Source organism: Pungitius pungitius, chromosome 6, assembly GCF_949316345.1.
Source record: "Pungitius pungitius chromosome 6, fPunPun2.1, whole genome shotgun sequence".
In the NCBI taxonomy this organism is placed as follows: Eukaryota; Metazoa; Chordata; class Actinopteri; order Perciformes; family Gasterosteidae; genus Pungitius; species Pungitius pungitius.
The window spans coordinates 20,549,646-20,577,131 of NC_084905.1; the positions used below are offsets into that span (position 1 = coordinate 20,549,646).

General features: G+C 45.4%; 2 protein-coding genes across 4 annotated transcripts; both read left to right on the top strand.

The window, feature by feature from the left end:
- The first annotated feature begins 259 nt into the window (after positions 1–259).
- Positions 260–27,292, top strand: wee1 (WEE1 G2 checkpoint kinase). 3 transcript variants are annotated; one of them, XM_062563176.1, is made up of 11 exons: positions 260–1,257; positions 1,770–1,981; positions 2,333–2,399; positions 2,958–3,130; positions 3,318–3,586; positions 3,689–3,778; positions 3,877–3,962; positions 4,063–4,233; positions 4,618–4,763; positions 4,845–5,007; positions 27,283–27,292. In XM_062563176.1, exons 1-10 carry the CDS (start codon positions 766–768, stop codon positions 4,999–5,001), a joined length of 1,863 nt encoding a protein of 620 aa, XP_062419160.1. In that variant the 5' UTR covers positions 260–765; the 3' UTR covers positions 5,002–5,007; positions 27,283–27,292. The 3 variants fall into 3 exon arrangements, with proteins under 3 accessions (XP_062419160.1, XP_037308158.1, XP_037308159.2); XM_037452261.2 differs by lacking the exon at positions 27,283–27,292 and having other exon boundaries at positions 4,845–6,067; XM_037452262.2 differs by lacking the exons at positions 260–1,257; positions 27,283–27,292 and adding an exon at positions 1,418–1,557 and having other exon boundaries at positions 4,845–6,067.
- On the top strand, positions 7,138–20,179 carry swap70b (switching B cell complex subunit SWAP70b). The gene is made up of 13 exons (XM_062563177.1): positions 7,138–7,280; positions 7,343–7,488; positions 8,561–8,701; positions 11,803–11,976; positions 12,552–12,779; positions 13,012–13,158; positions 13,274–13,382; positions 13,638–13,819; positions 15,523–15,630; positions 15,771–15,937; positions 18,121–18,319; positions 18,639–18,735; positions 19,029–20,179. Exons 2-13 carry the CDS (start codon positions 7,393–7,395, stop codon positions 19,145–19,147), a joined length of 1,767 nt encoding a protein of 588 aa, XP_062419161.1. The 5' UTR covers positions 7,138–7,280; positions 7,343–7,392; the 3' UTR covers positions 19,148–20,179.
- Positions 27,293–27,486: the final 194 nt, after the last annotated feature.

Sequence of the window (27,486 nt, forward strand, 5' to 3'; positions counted from 1 at the left end):
ACTGGACCTGCGTGTATTCCCGCATCGCGGCTTCACTTCATCTCGCCGACTAAACAATGGCCGCATTGTCTCGCGCTTTTAACGTAAAAGTGTTACTCCGGTGACTTCAAAAAGGGCACGCGGCATTGGCGCTGGATCCCTCGCCGCGCCGCAGATGACGTAACGCCTCCTCGCCCCACCCCCCCACCCCCCAACTCTGGAACGCCCTTCTTTCAAAAAATCAAGACGCGTTTCGATTGGCTGCCCGGGGGACCGCGTGACCAACGGTCGCGGGAAGTCCTCTGCCACGCGCGTGATAGGAAGAAGCCCTTCTCCACTCGTTCGAACTTTTTTTCTTTTTCCGTAAACATTGGTTTGTTTTTTCGCTGTGGAAAGACGTGTTTCTGAATCGATGAGTCACCGCTAACTTATCGACGGATACCGATACTCGACTGGACCCCCGTGTATTCCGTGCTAGTGGGTTTTTTCTTTCTCCAAAACACTTCGGGGACGTTGTTCCGTAACTCACTCCGGGGCCATTTCTCCGCGCTGGATGGGCGTGTTGGAGTTAGCTCACATGTTAACGTTTCACGGGATGCTAGCGGACCTTTAAGCGACTTATTTTTGACACTTGGTGGAGTCGATACCTTTATTGGAAGGTAGTTGCTGGTTGTTTTGAGTCCTCTCTACTAACGGTAGTGGGGTCCAGCCGCGTTATTCTTTTTCCTTTTTCTTTTTTTTGTGGTTTTTCCTCCTGTCGACGACCCCGGGGTTTAAATCCTGAACATGTCGAGCTTCAGTCGCCATCGGCACGGATCCGCGTCCCCTAAAGCGCCACCGATCCGCCAGAAGCTGCAGTTCGCGTGCAGCGACGGGGAGGACGAGCCCATCGAGGACGTCAACAACAGCACCGGAGGAGAGTCCGGCTTCACGGAGATGGACTCCCCGATGCCGGCGCGACGTGGGGCCGCCGCGGACAAGCGGCTGGAGGGCGACAGCAGCCCGCTGAACCGCTCCGGCGGGGACGACGACGTGGAGCTGTGGGACGAGGAGAGTTTCGGGTCTCCGTCTCACCTGCGATCGCCGAGAAGCGTCGTCTCCGCCAACTGCTCGCCGTCGCCGCGCAAGGCTTCCCGGCTGTACGGAGGGTCACCGGAGCGGTCCTACGTGCAGGACGACGGGGAAGGGTCCAGCTCGCCCATCCCGGACTGCCCCGACACACCGCCGCACAAAACCTTCAGAAAACTCAGACTTTTTGACACACCGCACACGCCAAAGGTTCGTGTTGGTTCATATGTGACGTGCACACTTCGTGTGTTTTTATTAGAGAACTTTGGCACATAATATAATATCACCTTTTGCACGGGGCAACTTTTGGCATCGGCCTTCAAGAGCACGTATTTTGGGCTATTCGCACATTTCTCTTGTCTGCTTTTGGACTTCTGTCACATATTTCAACACCAAGCCTAAACAAACACCAGGGCCATTTTTAGAATCCAGTTAATATCGGTGACCTACTTAATGCAGAAGGAACCCTTGTGCAATGTTCCCACTGTAACTGATAGGACACGTGAGGCTGTATGTTTGGACATGTTTGGGCTTTTTTTAATCCTAGATTGTAGCCATCCCTTCAAGCAGCAGATTTAAAACCTGCAATACTCCCGAACTACTAACCCTTTTTTATTTATTAACCCATTTTAATTGACTCACTTTTATAAGGATGGTCTGCTATTAAATCTTTTTTTAATTAACAAAGAACTACATCTGCCTTGTATGTTCTCTTCCTGCAGAGCTTGCTGTCCAGAGCCAGGGCCTCCGGCTCGGGATCCTCCAGCAGGAGAGTCGCCCTGTTCAAGAATGCGGAGCCTTCAGGAAAGTCGATCACAGACACGGGCAGGAGACAGCAGACCCCCCTGGTCAACTTTAACCCCTTCACACCCGACTCCCTCCTCATCCAGTCTGCGACACAGCAGAGAAACAGGAAGCGAGCACACTGGAACGAGTGAGTTAAAACACCTGTAGTGCTGGTCAAAAAATAGCATGGGGGAGAGGGGGGGCAAGCTGTAGTCAATATAATGGTTCTACATTTACCCGTCAGTTGGTGTGTTGTAACATGTCCTTGTGTTAGTAAAGCAATGCAAAACCTATTAACCGCCAAGCTGGACACGTTCACCGTTTGTCTTGAGCTCAGGTCGAACCCATTGTTCTAATTATGGATACTTTAAGTGCAGGTTTGGTTGGGAAAGGAGACCTCATGGTCACCGCAGGACTTTGCCACGTGCTTGTGAAACCTCCCCCCAGTGCTGCCCCCTGCTGTGCAGAATGCTAACCAACACTGTCTATTGTCTTTCAGCTCTTGTGGAGAAGACATGGAGGCAAGTGACGGTGAGGGAGATGATGAAGTCTTGCCCCCATCGAAGGTAATTAAATGTTCTCGTAATTTGCATAGATTGATATTCTGTTATATTTATGTTGGTGGGACACTGGTTGTGTTTTGTGCAGATCATCTGCTTCACAGTTGTCCAGCATGCACTTGCTCGTAAACTTGTTTAAGAGTTGTAAATAATGACTTTAACTTCATTGATCAACCAGTTACGTGTTTATTTCATTTACATAAATGCTGACATGACATAGAAAATATTCTGTTCTTTTTGGGGGGGATAAATGCTACTCATTATAAGTGTTCCTGTGAAGATTTATTTGCACAATAGAAGCAACAGTGGACGGATTGAATAATCATAGAAAAGTAGTAAAATAGTATTTGACTCAACATTCATATTCAAAAGAAAAGAAAGTCAGATATATTGCAAATAAATAGTATGACCATCATTTCTCAAAATCACTGTTCTAAATGCTGAACCATGCAGATTGACTCGAGACACATCTTTTAGAGGAAATCACTTTAATTTAAATGGCTGTGTAAAATGGTTGGTTATGAAATGTAAATGCTAATAACGAACGTGTCCTTCTGCTCTCAGAGGATCACCATGATGGAGAGCAACATGATGTCCAGGTACGCCTCAGAGTTCCTCGAGCTGGAGAAGATCGGCTGCGGAGAGTTTGGTGCCGTGTTCAAGTGTGTGAAAAGACTCGATGGTTGCATCTACGCCATCAAGAGGTCCAAGAAGCCTTTGGCCGGCTCAGTAGACGAGTAAGTTTTTTTTCAAAGACATGCATGCTTTTAAAAAGGGCTTGCATGTCTCAATAATCAATATTTCATTTGACACATTTAAAGTTACATACTTTTCCCCCCAGCATCGCTTAAAAAAAGCCCTACAACTTGCCCGAGCCGTGTGTTAATTAAAACGTCCTGTTCTCCCCCCCCCTCTCCTCCGCAGACAGAACGCCCTGCGGGAGGTGTACGCCCACGCCGTGCTGGGCCAGCACCCCCACGTGGTGCGCTACTACTCCGCCTGGGCCGAGGACGACCACATGCTCATCCAGAACGAGTACTGCAACGGCGGCACGCTGTCCGACGCCATCGCAGAGAACTACAGGCGGCTCAGTTACCTGAGCGAGCTGGAGCTGAAGGACCTGCTGCTGCAAGTCACACGCGGCCTCAAGTACATCCACTCCACGTCTCTGGTGCACATGGACATCAAGCCCAGTGAGTACCTGTGGTCCTGATAACATCTCGTACAGGGTGATGGACTTTAAGATGCGGCAGAAGAAGTAGAAACTAAAGGAAATGCCTTTCTTCCCCCCATAGGTAACATCTTCATTTCACGGAAATCTGTATCCAGCTGCGATGAATGTGACGATGACGAAGGAGTGACCACCAGCGTCGTCTACAAAATAGGTACGCTGCCTTCACTCGGCTTCGGTTTGTCGCCCTTTTGACTGGTATTTTAAGTCGAGTGCCGGCTTTGATCTGTCCCCATTGTGTTCCTTCTCCAGGGGATCTGGGTCATGTGACACGAGTGAACAATCCACAAGTGGAGGAAGGTGACAGCAGATACCTGGCCAACGAAATTTTACAAGAGGTTTGTCTTCCTACTCTTAAGAACGGCCTTCTTACTTTTGAATGGGGCGTCACAAAGGTGTTAAACGTTTCTCCCCGTGGTTTCCGATCTTCTCTCGTAGGACTACAGCAAGTTGACGAAGGCGGACATCTTTGCCCTGGCTCTGACTGTCGTCAACGCCTCGGGGGCGGAGCCTCTCCCCACCAACGGAGACAAGTGGCACGAGATCCGAGAGGGAAAACTGCCCGCCATCCCTCAAGTGCTCTCTCCAGAGTTTCTCAGTCTGCTCAAGGTAACGGACAACAAGTCTGCTCCACTTTTATCAGTTCACGTCTCTGTGAAGACGACACACGTCTCTGTGAAGACTACACATGTCTCTGTGAAGACTACACATGTCCTGTCGGGTGATTAAATACTTGCTAAATATGTTTTGAATAAAGGTCCTTGATGAACAGATTTCGAGGCCACTTAATGCTGTTTTGGCAGAGACCGACTTTTGATCTGTAGCTTAGATCGGTTGTAAAAGTTACATTTTTAGCTCGTTTAAAGCTAATCATTAGTTCTGAGATGAGTTGAACAAATTTAAAATATATATATTTAAATAACTGAATAGTTTCTATTGGGAGATGACTTTTCCTGTTTTTCTTCTCACGTCACATTGTTTTTTTCCTTGCAGCTGATGATCCATCCCGATCCAAGCAGACGGCCGTCAACCTCCGAACTCATCAAACACCCGGTGCTCCTCACGGCGGCCCGGATGAGCGCCGATCAGCTCCGAGTGGAGCTCAACGCGGAGAAGTTCAAGAACGCACTGCTCCAGAAGTAAGTACTCAAGTTGAGGGTGATGTAGAGGAGCAGTCCTTCAGGTCTCAATGCTAAACTGTGTCCCCCTTTTCTCCTCAGGGAGCTGAAGAAGGCCCAGCAGGCCCGAGCTGCCGCAGAGGAGAAGGTTTTGTCCACCGACCGGATCCTGACCCGCTCCACGGTGCAGTCGAACCCCAGAACCTCCAGACTCATCGGCAAGAAGATGAACCGGTCGGTCAGCCTCACCATCTACTGAAGCTTCACACCCCCGACAGGAAGTGAAGCGCAAAGGCTCATGGACCTATTTAATTGAAACGCATTCAGACGGAATCAAATCTTTTTTTTTTTAAAGGTTTTTCTTTTTCAAGTGAGCCGTGTCAGTCGTGGTGGAAGATACTGAACTTGAACTCCTCTCCACGGACTCTCATTGCCAACATGCTTCAGCCCTTCTTTTCTTTTTCTTTTAAATGAACTTTTATCTTTTGGAAGATATACTGTCATCCCTGAAAGGTAGATTCTTTACCTTGCTTTTATTTTTATTTTTACACTGTCATTCCTTAAGTTTGCATGAACGTCAGGCTCCATCACCGTTTCTGTCCTTGCACTTCGACAAAGCCTGTTGGCCGCGGACCGAAGCCGCAGCGAAGCCCTCTTCAGTGTGAATGTACTTGCCGTGCGCACCTTACTGCCTGTCAAATGCCTGATGCTGGGTACCAGAAGGTCCGAGAACTGACAATGTCCATGTTTGTGTGGAGCACTTTGGAGGCAACAACCTGGAACTTGCCACATTTTCTTTTTTTTTTCTTTTTAAAGAGAAAAAAAAGGAAACCTGCTGCTATTGATGTTTTGTGTGTATCGGGGTTTGGCCCATTTCAGGGTGGATCGTTCTAGAGGTCTTTGGCTCTTATTTTTATGTAGCAGGAGTCTGTACCCCCCCCCCCCCCCCCCCCCACATGTAGTGTTTATTCTTCATGGAGAGTGGAAAATGCTATTCGGGCCAAAATCCTCCGTTTTGTTTTGAAGTACCAAAACCAGTGAGCTGACTCATTATCTGTGAGGTTAGACGTTATCCCGTGTCTGTTAAATCCCCCGTCAATAGGTGCTGCCGACCCCCCCCCTTGTAGCATTAGAACAATCATCGTCCTGTTCGTTAGTTTTTCATGTTTGTTATTTTCTTTCTTTTTCCACTCAACACTCATCTTCTATCACTGGTTAGAAAAGTATTTGTCTTTTTTGTAATTTCTCCTTCTAAGCTCTAACACAACGTTTCTGTTGTTAACCTTGTATATATATGTTCTTTTAATAAATGCTTACCATCTACATTTTGTGTACTTTTCACTGAGTGTAGGAGGTTAACTTTTCAAAATCTGTCCAATATCTGTCATAAAATATAAAGAGTGCATTGTCATACAAAACGAGGTGGTGTAATAGTAAAGTATGCCGCAAATGTATAGATTGTCAAACAAATCTGTTCTGGCTGAAGTGGCATCGCACGGTTCCAGGGGAAAGTGGTCTCCCTCTTTGGAGAAGTATGCTTTCTATAAAAGTGGATGGAACTTCACACAGCGATCCACTCAGGCTCCGTGTGAACCACATCTGGCCCGACATCCTTGGGTCTGTGAGGGCAGGAAAGTATCAAACATCTAAATTATTTATCATGTATTATATAGACATTGAAAAACTTAAGACATTGTAATATTAGTATAGCAGGACATCAAAAATAAATGTTAAATTCATATGTTGCAAAAATATTGTACAGTAGGGCATAAAGAATGTAATATGACATTAGAAATGTAGAAAGTGTACTGTATATTTTAAATTAAAATGGCACGTTAAATGTCAGGAGAGAGTTCCAGTACTCAAGGCGGGAGAAGAGCCTGGATCAGTACCTGCGCTTACTGTGTCAAATGCTGCAGAAAGGTCCAGAAGGATGAGGAGTGGCGGCTCCAGCAGCGTGGACAGCGAGGAGATCAGTCTCCGTGGAATGGCCCGCCTTGAAGCCTGACTGATTGGGGGGGTCAAGGAGGTTGTTACGGTGGAGCTAGGAGGAGAGCAGGTGGTGGGACGGGCAGAGGTTACCAAGGTAAGAACTTGGTTAGGAGACAGGGGGGTGAAAGAGGGAAGGGAGGGAGATAGAGGTGAAGTCTGTGGGACACAAGTGGAAGGAGGTGGGTTAGAGATATGGTGTAATAAAAGAATATCAAAGTATGTACCGGCTTACGTGTGAAGATAAGCAGCCGAAAGAATTAGTTCCGTTTTTAGTTTAATTTATTCACATTAAAATGTTTTTTTTTTTTTGCAAACACTTCTCTCAATTCACGAACTTGCGAACACGCACAAAACGTCAGCTGTTTTTCGTGTGTGTGTGCGTGTGTGTGTGTGTAGTTCTCTCGCTGAGCGGTGCTGCAGCTCTTCAATCACAGCACACGCGCACAAGTGTCATGTGACTTTTCCCCTCATCGCGTCCGACAGAAAGTTCCTCACTCGAAGAGGAGAGGAGGAGAGAACCGAGGAGGAGACGACACCAGGAGAAGAGAGGAGAATAAAGGAGAAGAGAGGAGAATAAAGGAGAAGAGAGGAGAATAAAGGAGAAGGGGGGAGAATAAAGGAGAAGGGGGGAGAATAAAGGAGAAGAGAGCTCCTCATCATGGCGCTGCGGGACGAGCTCCTCAAGTCCATCTGGCACGCCTTCACGTCTCTGGATGTGGACAAAAGCGGGAAAGTCTCAAAGTCTCAGCTAAAGGTAAAACTGGGAACATGCAGTGACGCGCGCGCACCCGCACACACACTCACACACAGACGCGCGCGCGCGTGTGTACGCAGAGACACGCACCTGTTTCCTGATGACACGTCGACGTGAAACCCCGCTGGTCCGAGGAAGAGTTTTCCTCTCACCGTGAACCGATGCTAACGATGCTAACCGATGCTAACGGAGGTGATGGCAGGGTTAAAGGTCTACTGTTGAGTATAATCCATGAAAACAGGATTCCACCGGAGTTTGTAAACTGTTGTGTGTTGTTTTCATTATATTTCATTACTAAAACTTAGAAAACAGTGAGAGAACCACAAGTTCTCAGCACAAGGGGCTTATAAATACCTTTTTTTTCTTTTTGTAATAAACTTGTAATAAAAATCTTTATTACAAATCAATGTAAATAAATGAGAAAACCGGGCCATGTGATGCACAACTAGTGAATGATCGGTCAATCAATTCATTCACCAAACGATCGTTTCAGCTGCATTTTCATACAATATTTCCCACTGAAAATGTAGCAGAATACAAGTCTGTCCCTAAATCAGTAGTCAAGTACACAAGAGTACTCGTGTACATAAGTAAAGTACTTCTAAGTAGAGTACTACTGACTCTACTCTGATCGTATTCAAAGCAGATAATTGGTGGGGAAATGCAGTGAGTCAAAGTAAATGTTTCCTCAGAACCTGACACTCCCACATATTTGCGGCTGTGTGTCACACAGTATTTTTGCACTTGTTTTGGCTTAATTATTTAATGGAGCCCTCCTCCCTCCCTCCGAGTGCAACGCGTCGTCTGTCCGATGCAGGAAAGCACGACGACGACGTCTCCGGCTCGACTCTAACAAAGGCTTTTTTTATACAACATTATTTAAAATAGACCCTTCTTTAAATAGGATGGACGACGACCTCACACAAAGAGAACTGCACAACTGCTCGCGGATAAAAGAGACAATCAGCTTGGTTATTGATCGATGTGGACATTTGCTGATATTTTAAAGTCTTCAAAATGACAGATCACAGATCTTAAATCTACTAATTAAAAGATGACTTTCTTTTGACAGGTTCTGTCCCACAACCTGTGCACGGTGATGAAGATCCCACACGACCCCGTGGCCCTGGAGGAGCACTTCAAAGACGACGACGAGGGCCCCGTCTCCAACCAGGGCTACATGCCCTACCTCACCCGCTTCATCCTGGACAAGGTAGGCGTCATACGGAGGGAATAAAAGGGTGTCGTGACCTCTAACGCCATCCCTTCTGGCTGTTTGGACTCTATTGTGTGAGGTCACAATGCTGCAGATCTAGATCTCGCTTTGTTGTTGTTTACACCTTATTAACTAAGTGTTTAGTGTCGCTGCATCTTCTTGTTTGGCTGCATTTCTTGCATTGTTGAATTTGAATGTCTTATCTGTAGATGTTGTGATACAGTTTTTAGGATTGTTTCTGAGCTGTTACTATTTTATTTGATCAGGTGGTCGACACTGCAGGGACAATCGTGGGGTTTAAGATGACGTCATGGTTTAGTTCTCAATAAGACTTCTCGTCTTCAGCGGTGAAACCTTTTAACCACCGATCACTTTTCTTTTTTCTTCTTCTAATTTAACAAATGAAAGATTCTGTGACCTCGGGGTTATTTATTCTTTCACCCGTAACGTGGCCTCATCAGTTGCTTGTTCCGTCCGACACATTTAAAGAAAGTTGTGGGACCGGTTTAACTGGACCGCACTTCAGTCTGTGTGAAGTCATCGAACTTTAACTCGCCGGGTGAAACACACACACGTTTCCCCCCGAGAGGCTTTATTTAAAACACTTTTTGAAAATGTAACTTCTTTAACTGGAAATCCTGCATTTCGGTTTGGGAAGACGTCATTACTGTACGTCCCCCCCCCCCCCCAAACACACACACACACACACACACACTGAAATGTAGGTGACCGGATGTGGAGAGCAGGTTCAATATATTCAACTGCCCTCACCTCAGGAAACTCCACCCGGTCAGTCAAGGAAACTCTGTGTGTGTGTGTGTGTGTGGGGGGGGGGGGGGGGGGGGGGGGGGGGGGGCGTGTGTAATGATACCCAAAAGGCAGAAAAACAGGAGACTTATTTTCCACATGAATGGAGCGTTGGATGGTGTTTAAAACCGGTTTCAGATGGACAGTGAGAAGTGGTGCAATGCCACTGTTGTAATAGAACATTTAAGGCTTTAGTCCCTCATTTATGTGGCAGCAAACTGCTGCACGTCTTCTTTTTGGTATTTCTGCTTGTTGGTTTGACCGCGTCACTGTGGCGTGATCGCGGAGCTCCGGCAGGCGTCTGATTGGTCGAAAGCTGAGGACTCAGCACTCTGTGGTTTGCTGAGGCGCTGAAACAAGTGACCCTCTGTGACCCTGAAGTCATGAGCGAACGCCACGCTGCATCTCTGGGGCTGACTCGGTTCTGATATTTATGATGCATTTCTCTCTTTTTGGTCGAGATGCTGAAAATTGGAGGAACTGGCAACTTTGCTCTCACTCTGACTTCAACACTTTGACATCTATGTTTCCACGTAGGTGACTTTGCCTTTTTATACGTCTGATAATGAGAACTTGAAGCAGTTTTAGTGATTCTGTGGGGCGAGTTGCTGCTGCAGGTTGCAGGAGATGAAGCTGCAGCCTGAATCCTAATGAACATGTGGCCTTAGAGAGAAAGAGGGAGGGGGGGGGGGGGGGGGCAGCACCCACAAGGCTCTCATTGTTTCAGTGGAGAGAGAGCGAGACAATGACAAGGGGAAACCCAGAGGAGCGTGACAAGTGATGACAAACGTCTCTGCCGTCCTGCGACTCACTCAAAGCCTGAACCCTTCTTCATCACCCTCTTCCTCACCAGAGTCACCACGAGAGGATTCTAGTGTGACCGGAGTCGATATTCAATGCCGGATGTTTAATTTGGTTCCATGAGAGTAGATACATGTTTTTAGAATCTTCTTTGAAAAGTCAAGCAGTAAAATGAACCAATGACAAAGCGCTCTTTCATTTCCTCATTCATTCATACTCTGAATCAGGTGGATTTTAGCGCAGTTTCTATATAAATAAGATCCTATTACGTTAAAGACTAAAGTGTCTTCTGGAACATGGCCTTTTCTGGACGATCCTGTCGATGAAGAAGCAGTTTTACTTCGCAGGGTGTTAAACGTCGGGAGAGAATGAGGCCCTGATTAGATTATATTGTCATTTACAGATTAACCATGTGTTTGAACGGTATAGTTTTTCTTCACAGTCCATTAAATATGTAAATAACCTCACCCGTCCTCATATAACTAACGTCCCCCACATCAGAGCACATTCTAGAAGGAATTAATCACAAAATGAGGAACTTAACAAATTCAGTGCTTTAATTCCAGGCCCAACAATGATTGATTGGATGGTGTGTAGCATTACTTCATTTACAAACTAGTGCATTCTAACAGTAAATTAGTAAAACGTATGGATTATGATTAGTTTGTACATTAAATATTAAGCGTCGACCCGAGCAGCAGTTTTTCTCCCACGTTTCTCTGTCTTTTGCTGCAGTAGCGTGTTGCTTTGGTTCTAATCACGGTTCATACTCGCCGTACACTTGCATTAATATTTACACCTCAATAGGGGCGACGTATGCCGACCGATTGTTTGTGGTCGTTGCCATGGTAACTTGTTGTATCACGGCTCCATTCATGCTGCCTTCAGTGCACGCGCTCAACTCTGTCAACCTGCCCCCAGTTGATTGAACCAGCACTAAACAGCTGTTCTGAAACCCAAAACTCAAGAGTTTCCCATCTCAGGGTAAATCAACCCAGAGTTTGTTGAACCTCCTTCTTGAAACGGACCCCTCGGCCCAAAATGATCAACCTCACGCCCGAGAGGAAGCTACGACGACGGTGGACATGAGCAGATGACCACTTGAGCTGTGATTTAAGACGGGTGGAGGAGCCGTTTTCTCGTTTCCTCGGTGGCTCGTTCGACGGGAGGACCGCCAGGCGTCTCCATGGAGACGCTCCGGTTCACCAACCCGAGGAGAACATTTCTCCTGCAGAGCACAGATTGTCCCCCTTTTATCTTTCTCAAGAGGTTCCCTCCCTTTTTGCTCTGGAATCTAATCTCTGTAGTTTTTCTAAAAGGACCAGTGTGGCGTCTATGAATACATAAATATGTGTGTTTACAGGGTCTTTACCGTTAAACACCGTTTTAAGAAAAGAGGATGAAAAAAAGCTGAATCCAAGGAACAGATAAAAAACCCCGAAAACAAAAAAAACGGACTCACCCAAGTTGTTGTTGTTGTTCTGCTTCAGGTGACGGGCAACTTTGACCTTCAGGACTTCAACAGGATGTGCTGGACGCTGAGCTTCAGGAAGAATCTGAATCAGAGCCAGCTGCTCATCTCCAACGACGACGCCTTCAAGATCTGGTGCATCTTCAACTTCCTGTCGGAGGACACCTACCCGCTGACCGTGGTCACTGAGGAGGTGAGCCGCCTCCTCACGTCAATGAGTACAGGACGCCACCATTAAACTGTCCGGCTTGTAATGTGAGCACAGCTGAATCAATCAGTGGCTTCACCGCCATCATCCAGGGCGAACGTGACACATGTCGCTGATCTTCTAAAACTGTTAATTAACACTGACTCTCAGGAGTAGTTTATTGGTGGCAGTGTGAAAGCTGACATTCAAGACAAAAAACTCTTTTGCTGTTATATTTCGGAAAAGCAACTTTCACGTAAGTCATTAACGTAAGCGCCTTGAGAAGAGTTTCACTCGGACACCAGAGAGAGCGGCGCTTTGGTCGCACAGTTGGGTTCAGTGTTGCTCAAGAGCAGAAAAGGAAGTGTGCGGCTTCCTGTTCTCCTACAAACACTGGAAGATTTATTGTGGGGACAGCAAACATCGGAGCAGCGTCACAGGACGAAATGTGGATTCATGCTGTGTTTACGTGCCATGTAGAGATGTTTTTTAATAAAAAAGGGGACAATCAAGTAGCTTTTGTCTGTTACTATTTAGTTTATGCGAGTGTTCGTGCACTAACGCCCCCCCACACCACACAGATCGAGTACTTCCTGCGTAAGCTGACGGAGGCCATGGGGGGCAGCTGGGTGGAGGAGCGCTTCGAGGACTACAAGCTGCAGCTGGACTCGCAGCAGCAGAGCCTGAGCGCCTGGCAGCTCATCGGCCTGGTGGGCTCGGGTCACTTCAGCAAGGGCATTGACCGCCAGACGCTGTCCATGGGGGTCAACGAGGTCTACCAGGAGCTCATCATGGACGTGCTCAAACAGGTGAGTGGGGGGGGGGGGGGGGGCAACGTGAGAAATCACAGTAGAACTGCGCCTCACAACACTTAGAACATGTGAAATGAGGAAGTCAAGAGTTTGTGAGAGGTCAGTGGATTTAGGTGTGAAAGATTGTCGTCAGTGTTACCGTGGAGACCGAAGACACATTCGTCCTCTCTTTGGCGGTTTGCATGTCCGCGAGAGCGATGGAACTTACTTCTTGAGCCGCTGTCTGCAGGGCTACGTGATGAAGAAAGGTCACAAGAGGAAGAACTGGACGGAGCGCTGGTTCATGCTGAAGCCCAACTCCATCTCTTACTACGTCGGGGAGGACCTGGCGGAGAAGAAAGGAGACATCTCACTGGACCTCAACTGCTGCGTGGAGGCAAGGACGATGCATTTGATCTATTTATAAGTGTTGTTTACAACCTTAAAGCATCATCACAAAGCAAAAGATCTCATTTTTTGTAAACTGTATTCTGTGCCACTGCTCTCCGCAGCCTCTATCAGATAAAGAGGGGAAGAAGTGTCTCTTCCTCATCAAGTCGTCACAAAAAACCTTTGAAATCAGCGTGTCGGACAAGAAGAAGAAGCACGAGTGGATTCTGGGTGAGTGGGGACTCGTTCCTCTCGTCACTCTCATCACACTACGTCTTAAATATTTGTATTGATTACACCAACATGAATGAACCAATTGAATAAAAATGTATTACTAAATCAACGGTTCAAAACCCAACAATGAAAACCGATAAAACCAGAAAGAAAACATAAGAATATTTCATTTTTGCTTGAGACTCTTTAAAAAAATTCCTCAATTAATTTCCTTATAATTCCATTGTTAATTGTTTGTTTCTTGGCCCTCAGCCATTCAGACCTGCGTGAGCCTGCTGCGGCAGGGCCGGCCGGCGCCGCACCGCGAGGCCCGGCAGAAGCGGCGGGAGCTGCGGCTGAAGCTGCGAGCCGAGCAGGAGGAGCTGGAGCTGAGGATGAACCAGCTGCAGCTGGCCAACGAGGCCAAGCAGCTGGAACTGGAGGACATGAGGAAGGTGAAGAAAACCAACCCGACGCACACGTGGAATGTTCCGTCCGGTTCTTTGTTTTTATTTTTTGTATCGGGTCTGAAGTGGAAGCGTTGACTCGAGGAGGGATCCCTGATCACATGGTTCATGCGGAGCCTGTGACGCACCCCCCCTCAGTCCCATCTCTGACATGCGGTGCTGGAATGGAAAAATTTGTATCAGCACGTGAATAAATGGATTTATTTAAGTCACGAAATCACACTGAGGATGTTGCTTCTGGACATCAGAGGAAGGAAAAATAAATGATATATCTAGAGAGAGAGAGAAAAAATGATTGATGCAGTCACAATGAATACTGCTCATAACAACAAAAGCCTCTAAACTGATTGAACAACATTCCTCGGCGGCAGCGTCGCACCTTTTTAAAACGAGAAACTGGGAGGAATGTGTACTATCCGTCAAGACCTAATACACACACACACACACACACACACACACACACACACACACACACACACACACACACACACACACACACACACACACACACACACACACACACACACACACACACACACACGTTGAAGGACGCAGCGTCTCCGTTAATCATGTTCCTCCAGTGAAGCTCCCTGAACTGGATTGCCACGCTGTGATGTCCCCCTATGTGGATTCGTTGTGGTTTGAACGTCTAAATCCTTGTTTAAATAGACTTGTTCACAGAAGAGTTATCCTGATAACATAAAGAATCCCTTAATGACTCTTTTTTTTTATAACGGTACTTCTGTCTTCAGTAAAAGCAGCGAAGAGGAAGCTGCAGGATTATTTACAGCAGCATTATTATTATTATTGTGAACTCATCACATGTTCCTGTGAAAAATCTCCATCATCATGTCTGCATGTTACATGAAAACAAATGCTGCAACAAGCTTCATGATGGGATACAAAGAGCAGTGAAACAGGAAATAGAGGTCGATCCTTCATGAATCAGAAAAACCACCGACGGGTTCCGTGTTTGTATTCTGTGTCTTTACTTCTCCGTCCTCGTTGCTCGTGTCCTGCTCAGAGGTTAACCTCGCTCTGTTCCCCTTTTAGGAAAATCAGTTGACAAGTGGGGAAATGTGTGTGTGTGTGTGTGTGTGTGTGTGAGCATCGTTTACACATCTGGCCACTGGCAGTTTGACTGGAATTTCTCATCTAAGAACTATTGGAAGGAAACAACTAGTTAAATCTACTTTACCTAGTTTTTATACATATTTCGACGGCTGAAGAAGAGATCTCAAAAGGATTTTACCCTTTAACGTAACTACGACAACACAATCACAGCAGCTGTTGTTGAGTACAGTGCAGCACTCAAACACAGTGGTTGTGTAACGTACAGATTGCCTTTGTGCCACACTGCTCTCTAAAGAACGCACAACAATCTGCCATTGAGGTGAAAGTCCAGTCTCACATACTGATGGTTGCATGAATGCACAATGAACGCACACACACACAATAGGCAGCCGGCTCTCACACCACGCTGCTGAATTTAGTGGACAGTCTCTCACACACACACACACACACACAAGGTTACAGTTAAACTGCCTGTGAAACGTGACAATTAACTTCCTCTCACACAGAAATACAACGACTCAAAGACTTTTTGTCCCAACACTCACAGATGTTTTTTGTGAAGTGTTTTTTGTGCTATTCTTTACCATCTGATCCTCCTCTTTGTCTTGGACCACCAGGCTCTGGAGGAGGCGGCGATTAACGCAGCAGAAGAAGAACAACGGCGTCTTCAGACCCAAACTGAGCTGCAGGACCGCTACCAGACGGACCTGGAGAGAGAGAAAATGGTACGTCATCCTCCGCCATCGGAACAGGTGGTGCAGCAAGAGCACACCCAAATACAGCTTCCTGTTTTTGGAATACTGAAGGCTTTTTATTATTAGTTAAGTTACATATTACAATGCTGAAGTATTTCTCTGTTCAACAGGTAAGCAAGAAGATGGAGGAGCAGGTGGCCCAGAAGTCCACCGAGCTGGAGCAGTACCTGCAGAGGGTCAGAGAGATGGAGGACATGTACCGCCAGCTGGAGGACGCCCTGGAGGACGAGAAGCGCGCCCGGCAGGAGGAGGAGTCCGTTCGTAGGCTGCAGGCACGGTGGGTCTCTGGAAGGGTGGAGGAGGCCGCTTGCAGGCACAGTGGCTCTATGAAGGGTGGAGGAGGCCGCTTGCAGGCACAGTGGCTCTATGAAGGGTGGAGGAGGATGAGGCCGCCTGCAAGCACAGTGGGTCTATGAAGGGTGGAGGAGGTAGAGGACAGATTTATGAAGATATTCAGCAAAGAGGGGAAAGATTAAGTATGTAAATACGACAAAGCAGGTGATATTGATGTGGATTCTAAACCAACCACTCAATGTGAGCGGAGCAGGTCATGTGACCAGAGAAACTGCTCGTCTCTTTGTGGTTTTCTTACATGTGGTCACAGGAGGGATGTCGCTTTTAGCCACAACTACAGTTTGGCCTTCACACTTATATTGTGGCTAAAAGCGCCGTCTCGGTGCTCCAACAATTGACCAGGGCGGCGCCCCCTGAAGCCCAAAAATAAAGTGAACAAAGTGACATACAAACGCACAGCGTGGGAGTCGGTGAAGAAACGCTTCACTCGGCCCGTCCAAGCTGAATTCAACCTCACAGCATGGATTTTAAATCCTGAAAGTGTGACACTTGATAAAATGTAACACGCCGCTTGTCATCTGACAAAAGTTGTTAGAAACGTAAAATCTGTTTGTAAAATAAGCCACACGTGGGTCTGAGACGTTTATCTTCTACTTCCCTCTCTCCACGTTTCCTTCCTCTTCGCTGACATTTACTTTCCACCTCACGTTTCACCAAAGAGCAGACCAGGGTCCTGTGTGTGTGTGTGTGTGTGTGTCACCACTAGAGTTCCTGTGTGGCAATGAGCTTGTACAATTTTTCTGTCACTATATATTCGACACAAAGTCAATGCAGTAGAAAACTCAAATGTACATTAACAGTACACATTAGTTACATTTTGGTTAATTAAATCTCTGGAAGGATTTCTATTTCTGTTTTTAATTAAATTAATTAACCCAGAAGTGAACTTATAATTGAAGATAAAGTACAGCCTCAATCAGGAACCAGGAAACATTTATTACCGAAATATGTCAGACATACCAGGAATTTGACTTGGCGCTTGGTGCATAACAGCAGACAGTTTGACAATGGGCAACAAGACAAGATAAAATATAATGCTATGGGTAAGTAATCTAAAGCTATGGGTTAGTTTATAATAAGGGAATAAGAGAAAAAAAATAAAAATAAAGTGCATCAGGTGAAAGTGACGTAACGTGTGTGTACATGTGGAGTCAGAGTCAGTTGGTTGATGAGCCTGTTCGTGTGGCGTAACCCAAGTATCTTGCTTTTATAACACGGTTAAATTATACAAGTTAATAGCTGCATTTCAACACGAAATAGTTGTGGCCACCAAACGTTTCTTACATTCTTGTACATTTCATCAGTCTAGAGGAAAAATAGTCCCCGTACGCATGTAAACAGCATTGTTTAATAATGGACCCCTCGTGACTCACTCTCAACCAATCAGAACGCTGGATTTCATCTGCCCATTTTATAATGACCCGTAATCCTAAAAATGCTCTACAGCACCACCTGCTGACACATTGACGCGTCACACCCAGATCCACACATCAACTCTTTCATAGACTGATAACCATAAAAGCAAAAACAAAATAGATTTAATACATTCACTACTTGTATAAATATTGTTCATATAAATATTATGTATAAATAGATAATATACAGTACCAGTCAATAGTTTGGACAACCTTTCTCACAGAATTAAATGAGAAATCTATATTATTTAAACATACTGGTGAAACTTGAAAAATTTGAATATTGTGCAAAAGCTCATTACTTTCAATAATTAAACTTAAAAGGTGAAACTAATATTATATAGACTCATTACATGCAAAGTGAGATGTTTCAAGCCTTTATTTGATATAATTTTGATGATTATGGCTATATAATATATATATATATATATATATATATACATGATTAGTTTCACCTTTTAAGTTGAATTACTGAAAGTAATGAGCTTTTGCACAATATTCATATTTTTTTTTGTTTAATATAATATGTATCATATAGCGAAAATGTTGGGATTGTTCATCAGCTGTTTGAAATGTTTGATTTATTGATAAAGACAAAGGTTTCTTTCGGTCTACAAAGGAGGGAAGTGATCGTATGCAGGTTATTAAATGCCTCCTACAGGATTAATAGACTTACCTGTGTGTGGAGCAGGTTGCTGGAGGAGGAGGCCACGAAGAGGATCGAGTTGGAGGAGTTCCACCTGCGGCAGCAGCGCGCCATCTCTCAGACGGAGGCTGAGAAACGGGAGCTGGAGAAGGAACGTCTGGTCAAGGAGAGCGCCCTGCAGGCAGCCATGAAACAACTGCAGCAGCTGGAACAAGAGAGGCAGGGGGCGCTGGAGCAGTACCAGGTCAGCTGACAGCAGGGGTTGAGGGGGATAGTTCTACTGAGTTTATAATTCTTTTTTTTATTATACCATGACATGGGACCCATCTGCCATCATATATCTGCGCTGCTCCGTTTATTTTTGATCCGTTTTAAATTAGTAGTTCTGTGGCGTAGTACCTCGACTCACCACACGGTGTCACTGTGTGAATGCTAAGTGGAAGGCAGCTACTTACACACGATGCTGAATCAAGACAGGAGCTTAATTAACTATAGGTTTTATTTACATGAATTAAATGAAGACCACTCAACAACTCTGCCTCTGTGCTTTCTTGCGTGAGCAGACGGTGATGAAGAAGCTGGAAGACGCAACTAACAACACAAAGACCTGGAAGCACAAGGTGGCTGAACACGAGGGCATGCTGCGGCTCATTCAACCAGGTAACAACAACAACAAGGGCACAATAACCTCAGTCCGTTTGTACAATGTGTCATTAACAAGATGAAGTATATTTCTCTGGTAATGTTTTACTGGGAGCAGGGGAACTAGTGACCTGCACGTGGCATCAGTGCTCGGATGAAGGCTGAAACAAACACGGTGGACCTCCGTTTATTTAAACATGAGCTCCTTCATCACTGTTGCTCTTGAGTTGCCATTTAAAATCCATTGTATTGACAAATACTTGTATAAGTATTGATACCTCTATGGGACCCCCCCCCCGTCTAAAATCCAGGTTCCAAGGGACAGCAGATGATCACCAATTGGGGTCCTGCTGCGTTTTCTGATGCAGAGCTCTCCCTGAGGCAGAAGAAATGGCAGGAAGGGAAGAACCAGACGACCCAGGCCCAGTAGAGCCTCCGACACGCAGCTCAGAGGATGAGACGCTGCCAGAGAGGTGGGCGAGCTCTCTGGTGACCGGGTGGACATCTTCAAATAAGACCTTTCTCCCCTTTGAAAACCACCGTAGATCAAAAAGCAGCAGAACAGAAACGCCCAAGTCACAATTTCACAACGTGAGGATAAAGTTCACTAATTCTAACAAAACATACCAAGAGCAGACATGGAATGATGAAAGCTTCCTTATCATCTAATAAACATGTTTGTTAGTAGCGTGTTTTAGGGGGAAGTGACGGGAGGAATCATGCACAGGACATGAAATGCTCCGTGTGGCAAGTCGAGTCATTCCTATTGATGAAGTGCATACGGCAAATTTGGAGCAGGATGACGTTTGACCTTTGAACCCTCGGGTGCTAACATGCTAACAAGCTAACGGCTCACGCATACGTTTTTGCATGTCATTAGTGGAAAAGAGGGCGCGTCACTACCTTTTATCCTCTATTACACTACTGCTTCTAATGACAGTCCATTCGGTTTGAGCTTGTCATGTTGTAAAGTTAGGAGATGTTGACCAGCATCTATTGGGTTGTAATATCTTGGCGTTACTGCTACAAATTAGTCTCTTTTTGATATATCCCCGTTAGTGAAAATCTATAAATAAAAAGGGATTTTGTACATATATATTAACATTGGTTTTTGCCGTTGCCCTCACTAAAGTTAAGCTGTATAAAAGAAGCATCGGTAACGTCCACGATGTCTCTCAGTTATCTTCTAATAGAATGTACGAGTTTCTTTCCCTTCTGTCGGTCCGACCAAGATTAAAGAACTGCCGCTTAAACATTTCCTGCTTGTAAATACTGTCATAAATAAATAAATAGGGCGATCTGGCAAAATGTCCCCCACAAAGCAGGATGTTAAACTGCTGAACATTTTGTTGTACTGTAACATTAGTGCCGTTGATATTGTCATTAATGAACACTGATTTCTACATTGTGTTTTTATATATAAAAATGTAAAAAAAGAGTAAAAAACGTTTTAAAAAACAGGCCTACGGCATTCCCTTTATTTTGTATTAATGATCATTCCCTTTATTTTGTATTAATGATAATGCGCGGAACAACCACTGCAGCAGACATTTTAGAAACAACTCACCACCTGCTGCACCGCTGCTGTGACCTCACACGTCCACCGGGGGGCGCCGCAGGGCCGTGAACATCTCAGCATGTCTGATGGCTCCACACTTCTGACTCTTCTGCAGTAGATGCTTGAACTGTGTCTCAGAGGAACGTAAGTTCTCAAGCACTTGAAGTAGGAGAAGTTCCATTGAGACAGAAGGAGACACTTTGGACACTAAGTGTTGATATGGAAATAAACTGGGTTTGAACCAATTTGATCAAACTAAGAATAGGCAGTAATTCTGATATATTTTTATGTCTTAATTAGGGCTGTCAAAAATAGCGCGTTAACGGCGTTAATTAGCTGTTTGTTGTTAATTACGTCAATTTTTTTGACGCATTTCACGCATGCGCAGTGTGACAAATTATTCAGGTCCGGAAAGAACCTCTTCTTCTAGGGAATGCACTTCATCCTATACAACACATTACTGCCACCTGCAGGCATATGTCAGGCCGTCAGGTTCAGCAAGTCGTTTGCGCCAGAGACCCGCCCCCTCCTCCCCCCCTCCCTCCCCGGTTCTCGCGCAGCGGAACAGAGAAGAAAAAAAGCTCCGCCCAGCAGAGCAAGAGCAGCGCTGAGATAGAGGAAAGACCATCGGAGAGACCCGTAATACTGTTCTGAAACATGCGGAGGAAGAGAAGCCAATGCGATCTGAATCCTCCCAGGTATGGGGATATTTCACACTGAAATGGGGGTGGTAGCGGATTTCTTTGCAGCGCCAGTCGTTCTAATCGCCGCGCTCGACTTCAAGGTGTAACCTTTATTATTGTTCGGTCTGAAACGGCGCGCCCAGTGACGGGTGGTGCAGCAATATTGTTGTTCGGGTGGAAATCGGGAGAAAGGTCGGTCCGGGAGATTTTCGGGAGGGGCTTTGAAACATCGGGAGGGTTGACATGTCTGGTCATGTCTGGTCATCGCAGCCCTGAACCATCAGGAGCACAAACTCACAGCAGAGTGGGATAAACTGCAGAGGCTCGAGACCCTTCTAGAGCCATGCAGGGAAATCAGTCTGTAACTTATCAAATAACATTGATTTGATTATTTTCTGGAATGAATTAAACCAAGTCAAATATCAAAAACATGTATTTATGTAAAAAATAATAATTATGATAATAATAATGATAATTATGTATCTGTGTCCTGTTATTTATCTTTAGTATGCATTTCAGAAAGAAAAAATGGTTAGGATTCAGGTGTGATTAATCATGATTAATCCACTGAAAATTCTGATTAATTTGATTAAAATTTTTAATCATTTGACACCCCTAGTCTTAATGTTTATTTCATCAATAACTAATTCATTCAAGATTTCAAAATTCTAACACTAAAATGAATGAGCAAAGTTTTGATTTTAATAAAGTAACTATCGGGTCGCTTATGTCATCGAGGGCGCAGAAACGGTTAATGTACAACTGCTATTCTTTATTTTTGTAGTAATTGATCAATTGTTTGAATCATTTGTCAAGTGAAAAGAGGAATCTGAGGATTTAAATATTCAGCATATTCATTTCCCGATATGAAGACGTCACTGGTTTACCAGCAGTCTCCAGTAAACAGCTTAATTATGCCAGAATGAAAAAGAACTGTTGGCTGCAGGTATTCAGAAGATGACCAATGCAGCCACACAGGATGTAAAGCTAGTTACAGTACAACCATAATGTTTTAATGGCGCCTAGATGGTGAAACATTTTGGAAATCAATGTGTTCATTTTAGTTAGTACCGAGTGAGGCTGTAAATAACTTCGTTATCATCGATGAGCTCCGGGGGGAACGTTACCGGACGCGTCGCTGCGGGTTCGCTGCCGACGGGCCGAGCGCGACTGGATGTGCTCACACGCCTCCGCCTGCCAGCACACGAAAACACAGCATCATCTAAACGTTATGCAAAACAGACCGCCTGCTAAAATCAGGCCCAAAGATCCCCAACTAAGTTAATTCGCTCCATCCGCCCTCCGTATCGTGCAACAGTCGTTAATTTGAGTGAGACAGACCAAACACACACACACACACACACACACACACACACACACACACACACACACACACACACACACACACACACACACACACACACACACACACACACACACACACACACCAATACTCTCCCAAAAATCTGCAGCCCAGATGCGCTCTGCACATACCACAGCTGCACTAACATTTCTTTATGCAACAAGATGGTCATTAAGGCAGAGTGCCGCGCTCTGTCACCCCCCCCCCCCCAGCAGCGTCTGTATCCCATCATGCCTCTCTCTTTTAAACATCCTCACACTCATCAGCCTAAGGTTATGAGGCTTGTGGCACGCGTGCTGCATTCCTGGGAGGTGATGTGAAACAGAAATGCATTAAATTCCCCGATCTGGAATCCATCGCAGGGGGTGTGTGTGTGTGTGTGTGTGCAAGAGAGACAGTGGGGGGACTTAGGTTGGAATAAATGGCGGGGTTAAGGGGTCTCACTGCCCCCCCCGAGTACCAGAGCATCTGAGAGTTTTTAGAGTTTGAAGACGTCTGAGGAATTCAAAATATATAGGGGTTTGAAAGTTTGAGGAATTCTGGGTATTTACAGCGAGTGGTGTCCCCGGGGGGCTGTAGAGGTTTTACGGATCAGAGGTAGCGCTCCTGGGACCATAAAATAAAAACGCCTGCAGAACATTTACCTTCCTTCACAGTATCACCGATGACAATTCATAGACCCCGGGGGGCCGATCCGGGCGTATCCACGGCTCAGAGCATCTGGCGCGAGGGGCGGACAAAAATAGCTCATCACTGCATCTTCACGTCATTTCTACAGAAGACTGAAAGGTGTCGGGGAAAACAGATGTCCACCCCGCTCCTCCTGGAAGTGGAAAACACCGAAGCAGCGTTCCACTTCCCAGCGAACAACAAGAGCTGAGCCTGATTTCACCTGCATCGCCCCCCCCCCCCCCCCACCAAACCCAAATTCAGATTAAGATAAATCAAGACATTTTGTGAGGTTCAAGGGTGCAAAGAGACGGAATTTGGGACAAAGGATCTGGCTCCAATCGGCTCAGGTCGACTCCTCACAGGAAGGCCCAATCAGAGCCGTCTTCCTCAAGTCTTCATTCCTGATATAAAAAAACCCTGTGACCTCCCGTCGGTCACTCTCCCCTCACAGGTCAGAGGTTACTGTGGGTACGTGTTAAAAGACAAATGCAGACATTCCTACTGGAAGTCACGTGCCAGTGAATACGCACCCCCCGCCCCATGCGTGCTTAAGTGTCCGCACCTGGATGAGTGAATGCTGCACGACAGCAGCGCAGCAAACAACTGAACCCCTAAATGTGCAAACTGGAGGACGCCAGTCTCTGTCTCCCCCCCCTCTATGGGGGGAGGAATGCCTTACGTGACAAGATGGAGAGACTTCAACAGTCAGCGTCTTCCTCCTCCTCCTCCTCCTCCTCCTCCACCAACACTGAAGAATGTGCGGCAAGGCGCAAATATAAAACACAAGTGTTCCTGTGAAAAAGAAAAAGAATCCCCCCCATGGACCGCCAGCACATGCACTTCTTCTTCTGTCTCTTTTTTTTTGTTTTCCACTTGAAACGGGCTGACTTCTCCCCACTGAGCCAAGCTCGGCGCTGGCCTGTGACCAGCGGATTGTTTACCAGCATCCTTCTCGCATCCTAACTGCACGGAGCGGATAAAACCGGGCTAAAAATACCCAGAGTGCAGCGGGCTTAAAAGGAAGCAGGTGGACGCGTCTCCAGAGCTTTTTTGTGCTTGGTCAGTTGACAGTGGGTGGAATGACCAGCACGCTCTTGCATCATTATCATCATCATCATCATCCTCTTCCTCCCATTCCCTCGGCACTCAGCCTCTCTCCTCCTCGGGGGTCAGCGGGTTCTTGGGGCTCACGGACCTCCTGCAGCGGGGACGCCTCCACGCTGCCTCCCTCATGTCACACAATCCGTCCTGAGCATCCCTCGCCGTGCACTTAAAGGAGATATGAGATCCGTTAATCGCTTTTAGGTAAAAGTGCTAAACAGCTCGTCAGCCGATGTCATCGAGTTCGTCGGAGTGATCAACCATCCAATCCACTCCTCAGAGTTTACCCTGTATTAGGACCAAAATATGTAGAAACTATTTACTAATTATCATTCATAATTAACTTATGCAAACTATTCAGATTATGTGTTTTATGCTTATATTAAAGTCCTTGAAGACCCACTAATCAGCCGATTGTTCTTATCTGTTCTCAGATTATGTTAAAAACAGGCAGGTGTGTGCACCATGTGATCACTTTATGATTAAAAGTGACTAGTCAGTATTATTCAATGATAAAATACTTGTGTCTGCTTAAAGCAGAGAGGAACATTCAATAATAATAACACATAATTACAAACATGTTTTGAGTGATAAAAAGCCTCCTCTTAACAGACGGGATTCTTACCTCAGAAAAGAGTTCAACAAACCCCCTCGAAGATTTCAAAGAGCACGTCTTAGAAATGCAAAAAAATACTAAGCCATCGCTCCGTTTGGTTTGAAAGTGATGAAACGAGTTCTAACGAGGACAATGTGACAGGAATGCTTCGGCTCAAAGTGCCAGCAAAGCGTCATCTAATCAGAGAGAGCTAAACGTGTTCTTTCTCAAGTCCACCGAGGACACATTTACTCTTCGCAACGAGGACATTTGTGAGAAATCAAACTCTCCGAAACAGCAGAGACAACAAAGTTAAATGTATTCAGTTGATGTCTCTTCAAATTCCCATTGAGGGAAGGTTCAGTTAAATTGGATCAAAACTTTTTTTTGCAATTTAGTTTACAGAAATGTACACTTGGGGAACCAAGATGTAGCCAGTAGGACAGTAGCAGTAGTGTGTCAATAAATAAATCTTAACAAAAACACAATTTACAGCTTCAGAAATGTTAATCTGATGCTGGTATTTTCTTAATCTTGAATGAGCGTAATGGATCTGGGTTTTGAAATGTTTGTAGAACAAAATGAGATATTTTGAACATTTTTTTTTAGCTTTACTAGCAACAGACGAGATCAAGTTTCATAAATAGTAACATTAATCATTTTGTAGAGCACAAAGAGAAATATCACAACAACATTTTGGCTGAATTGCTTTGAACATTTGAACACACAAGAGGAGACTTGGTGTTTTTTACCGGAGCACCAGCACAGGGTTTCCAATTCCGTGAAACTCCTTTGAGGTGTGACACAGCTGGTGTGTGATCAGGTCAAAAGGTTTGAAACCGCGGAGATCAGAAGCGTTTCGCGCCTGTGTTCATTTCGGTGTAATTGGTGAATCACGGAGGAGTTTGATCATCGCAACTCATTGGCACCTCTTTCTTGGGTAACGCATTAAACACAATGCTCAAAGCAGGAGATTAACATCTGGGGCTTCAATACGCGTCGAGATATCTGGCCTTCAAAAGACGTTTCGGGTATTGTTTTGGAAACAAACCTCTCCCCCACCGCCACTGACACGACAGATTTCTACAGCCTGATGATGGGAAACCGTGCGAAGACGGAGCCACTGGCCAATCACTGTAGCTCGGAATGATCCTCAAAACTGTCAGCTCTCACGCAGCACCAAACTGTGCTCTCAGCGCGGCGTTTGGTGGAGATTCACCTACGAAAGACTGCCCAAAGAACACCAGACGGCTGCCACGGGACACACGAACAAAAAAAAAAGAGGACATCTTAGATTGCTTCTTACGGCTTTGAGCTGGGCGTATAAATTATACTGCAAAGCATTTAATAATCAGTTGGAAACCTTGTGTTACGCTGAGTGAAGCTTTTTTTATTTCCTCAGTAAACGCTGTAAACACACGTTAACAGCCTTAACGCAGCATGATGTTCATTTAGTAAATGGTGGTCCGCTTTGAGTCAAACAGAACATAAAACAGGGGATTATTTGCGGGCGGGGCTTACGGTGATTGACAGATTGCTACCAGCGGCGTATACAAGCATCACTACGTCACCCCTCCACGATCACATCCAACACAGTCACATCCTTCCATGGTCCAAGCTGCAAAAAGCCCAAATACAAATCCATCCGTTTCCCAGTATATTTGAATATTATTAACTCCCAGTTATCTTCTAACACGGTGTCCACTGGCTACAAGAACAGCTCATTCTCACAAAACTGATAAACAAAGGGTCACAAGATTGTAGAATTTCAAACATGCCAAAGAGGCCTGTTACAGACTCCCACTTAAAATTCAACGCCTGATTTTTCTTATTTAATTTAATTTAAAAGACTTTTAACCTAATTGAGTGTAAACAAACTAGTTTGGTTTGTTCTGTTGTATCCACCCGAACACATGGGTCATGAATACATGGAACATTGCCGTTCCCTTGGGAAAAATGATATTTTCCACCTGTAATTGGTAAATATCTCATCGGACCAAAACAACACATACGGGGATTTTCCGTTGTTTGGGAAGGAGGCGAGAGGAATGTTTAGAGTGGTGTAAATCACACTGTTCAATTCCAGGGAGAGTTCTCTAATGCAACCCGTTTAATTCCTGCGTTTCTATCTCTGTAGTAATAAAAAACCCCGGAGGATATATGCAACTATAAATAGCGTTTAAATATCTAATATTATCACACAATACGAGCGTGCCAATGTTTAGCTCACATCGGGTTCCACTGACCTCTGACTGTGGAAATCAATAGCAGCTTCGTCCCCTGAGCAAACACCACGTTGTCTTCATTTCTTGGATATGTAATGCAACAGCTATTCTCGCAGCAAAAAAAGTCAAGACGGAAAAATGATTTACAGTATGTCTTGGCGTACCGGTAGGGATAGTGACCATTTTTTGATCATGTGTTTTGGAGTAACGAAACTCGGCATCAAATTGATCACTGAATCATCTCTTTGGCCGCGTTGTTACCATGACGCCGTTGTGTTTACCTGTTCAAAGCATTCCAATGCATTACTCGTGTGCCTCTTTAGACCCATCCAAGCTGTGTGTGCCACTGGGCACTGGGTTTGGTAAAGTCACACCCCCCCCCCGTATAGTCAATCAACCTCTCAGTTACGTCCGTCAACAAATAGTGAGTAATCTCCTATTATTAACACAATGTCTTCGGGGAGTTGAGAAATCGCACCCAATTCATGGAATTCAGAAGGTAAAAAGATAATGACAAAAGACGTGTGGATTTCACTCCAAACTGTAGGTTGGTTTTCATGTCTTTCCATTTT

Coding starts and splice junctions, on each gene's coding strand:
- swap70b (XM_062563177.1), top strand. CDS start 7,393: ATGGCGCTGCGGGACGAGCTCCTCAAGTCCATCTGGCACGCCTTCACG. Junction 12,780..13,011: donor TCATGGACGTGCTCAAACAG/GTGAGTGGGGGG, acceptor CGCTGTCTGCAG/GGCTACGTGATGAAGAAAGG. Junction 13,383..13,637: donor GAAGCACGAGTGGATTCTGG/GTGAGTGGGGAC, acceptor CTTGGCCCTCAG/CCATTCAGACCTGCGTGAGC.
- wee1 (XM_062563176.1), top strand. CDS start 766: ATGTCGAGCTTCAGTCGCCATCGGCACGGATCCGCGTCCCCTAAAGCG. Junction 3,963..4,062: donor CCAACGAAATTTTACAAGAG/GTTTGTCTTCCT, acceptor CTTCTCTCGTAG/GACTACAGCAAGTTGACGAA. Junction 4,234..4,617: donor AGTTTCTCAGTCTGCTCAAG/GTAACGGACAAC, acceptor TTTTCCTTGCAG/CTGATGATCCATCCCGATCC.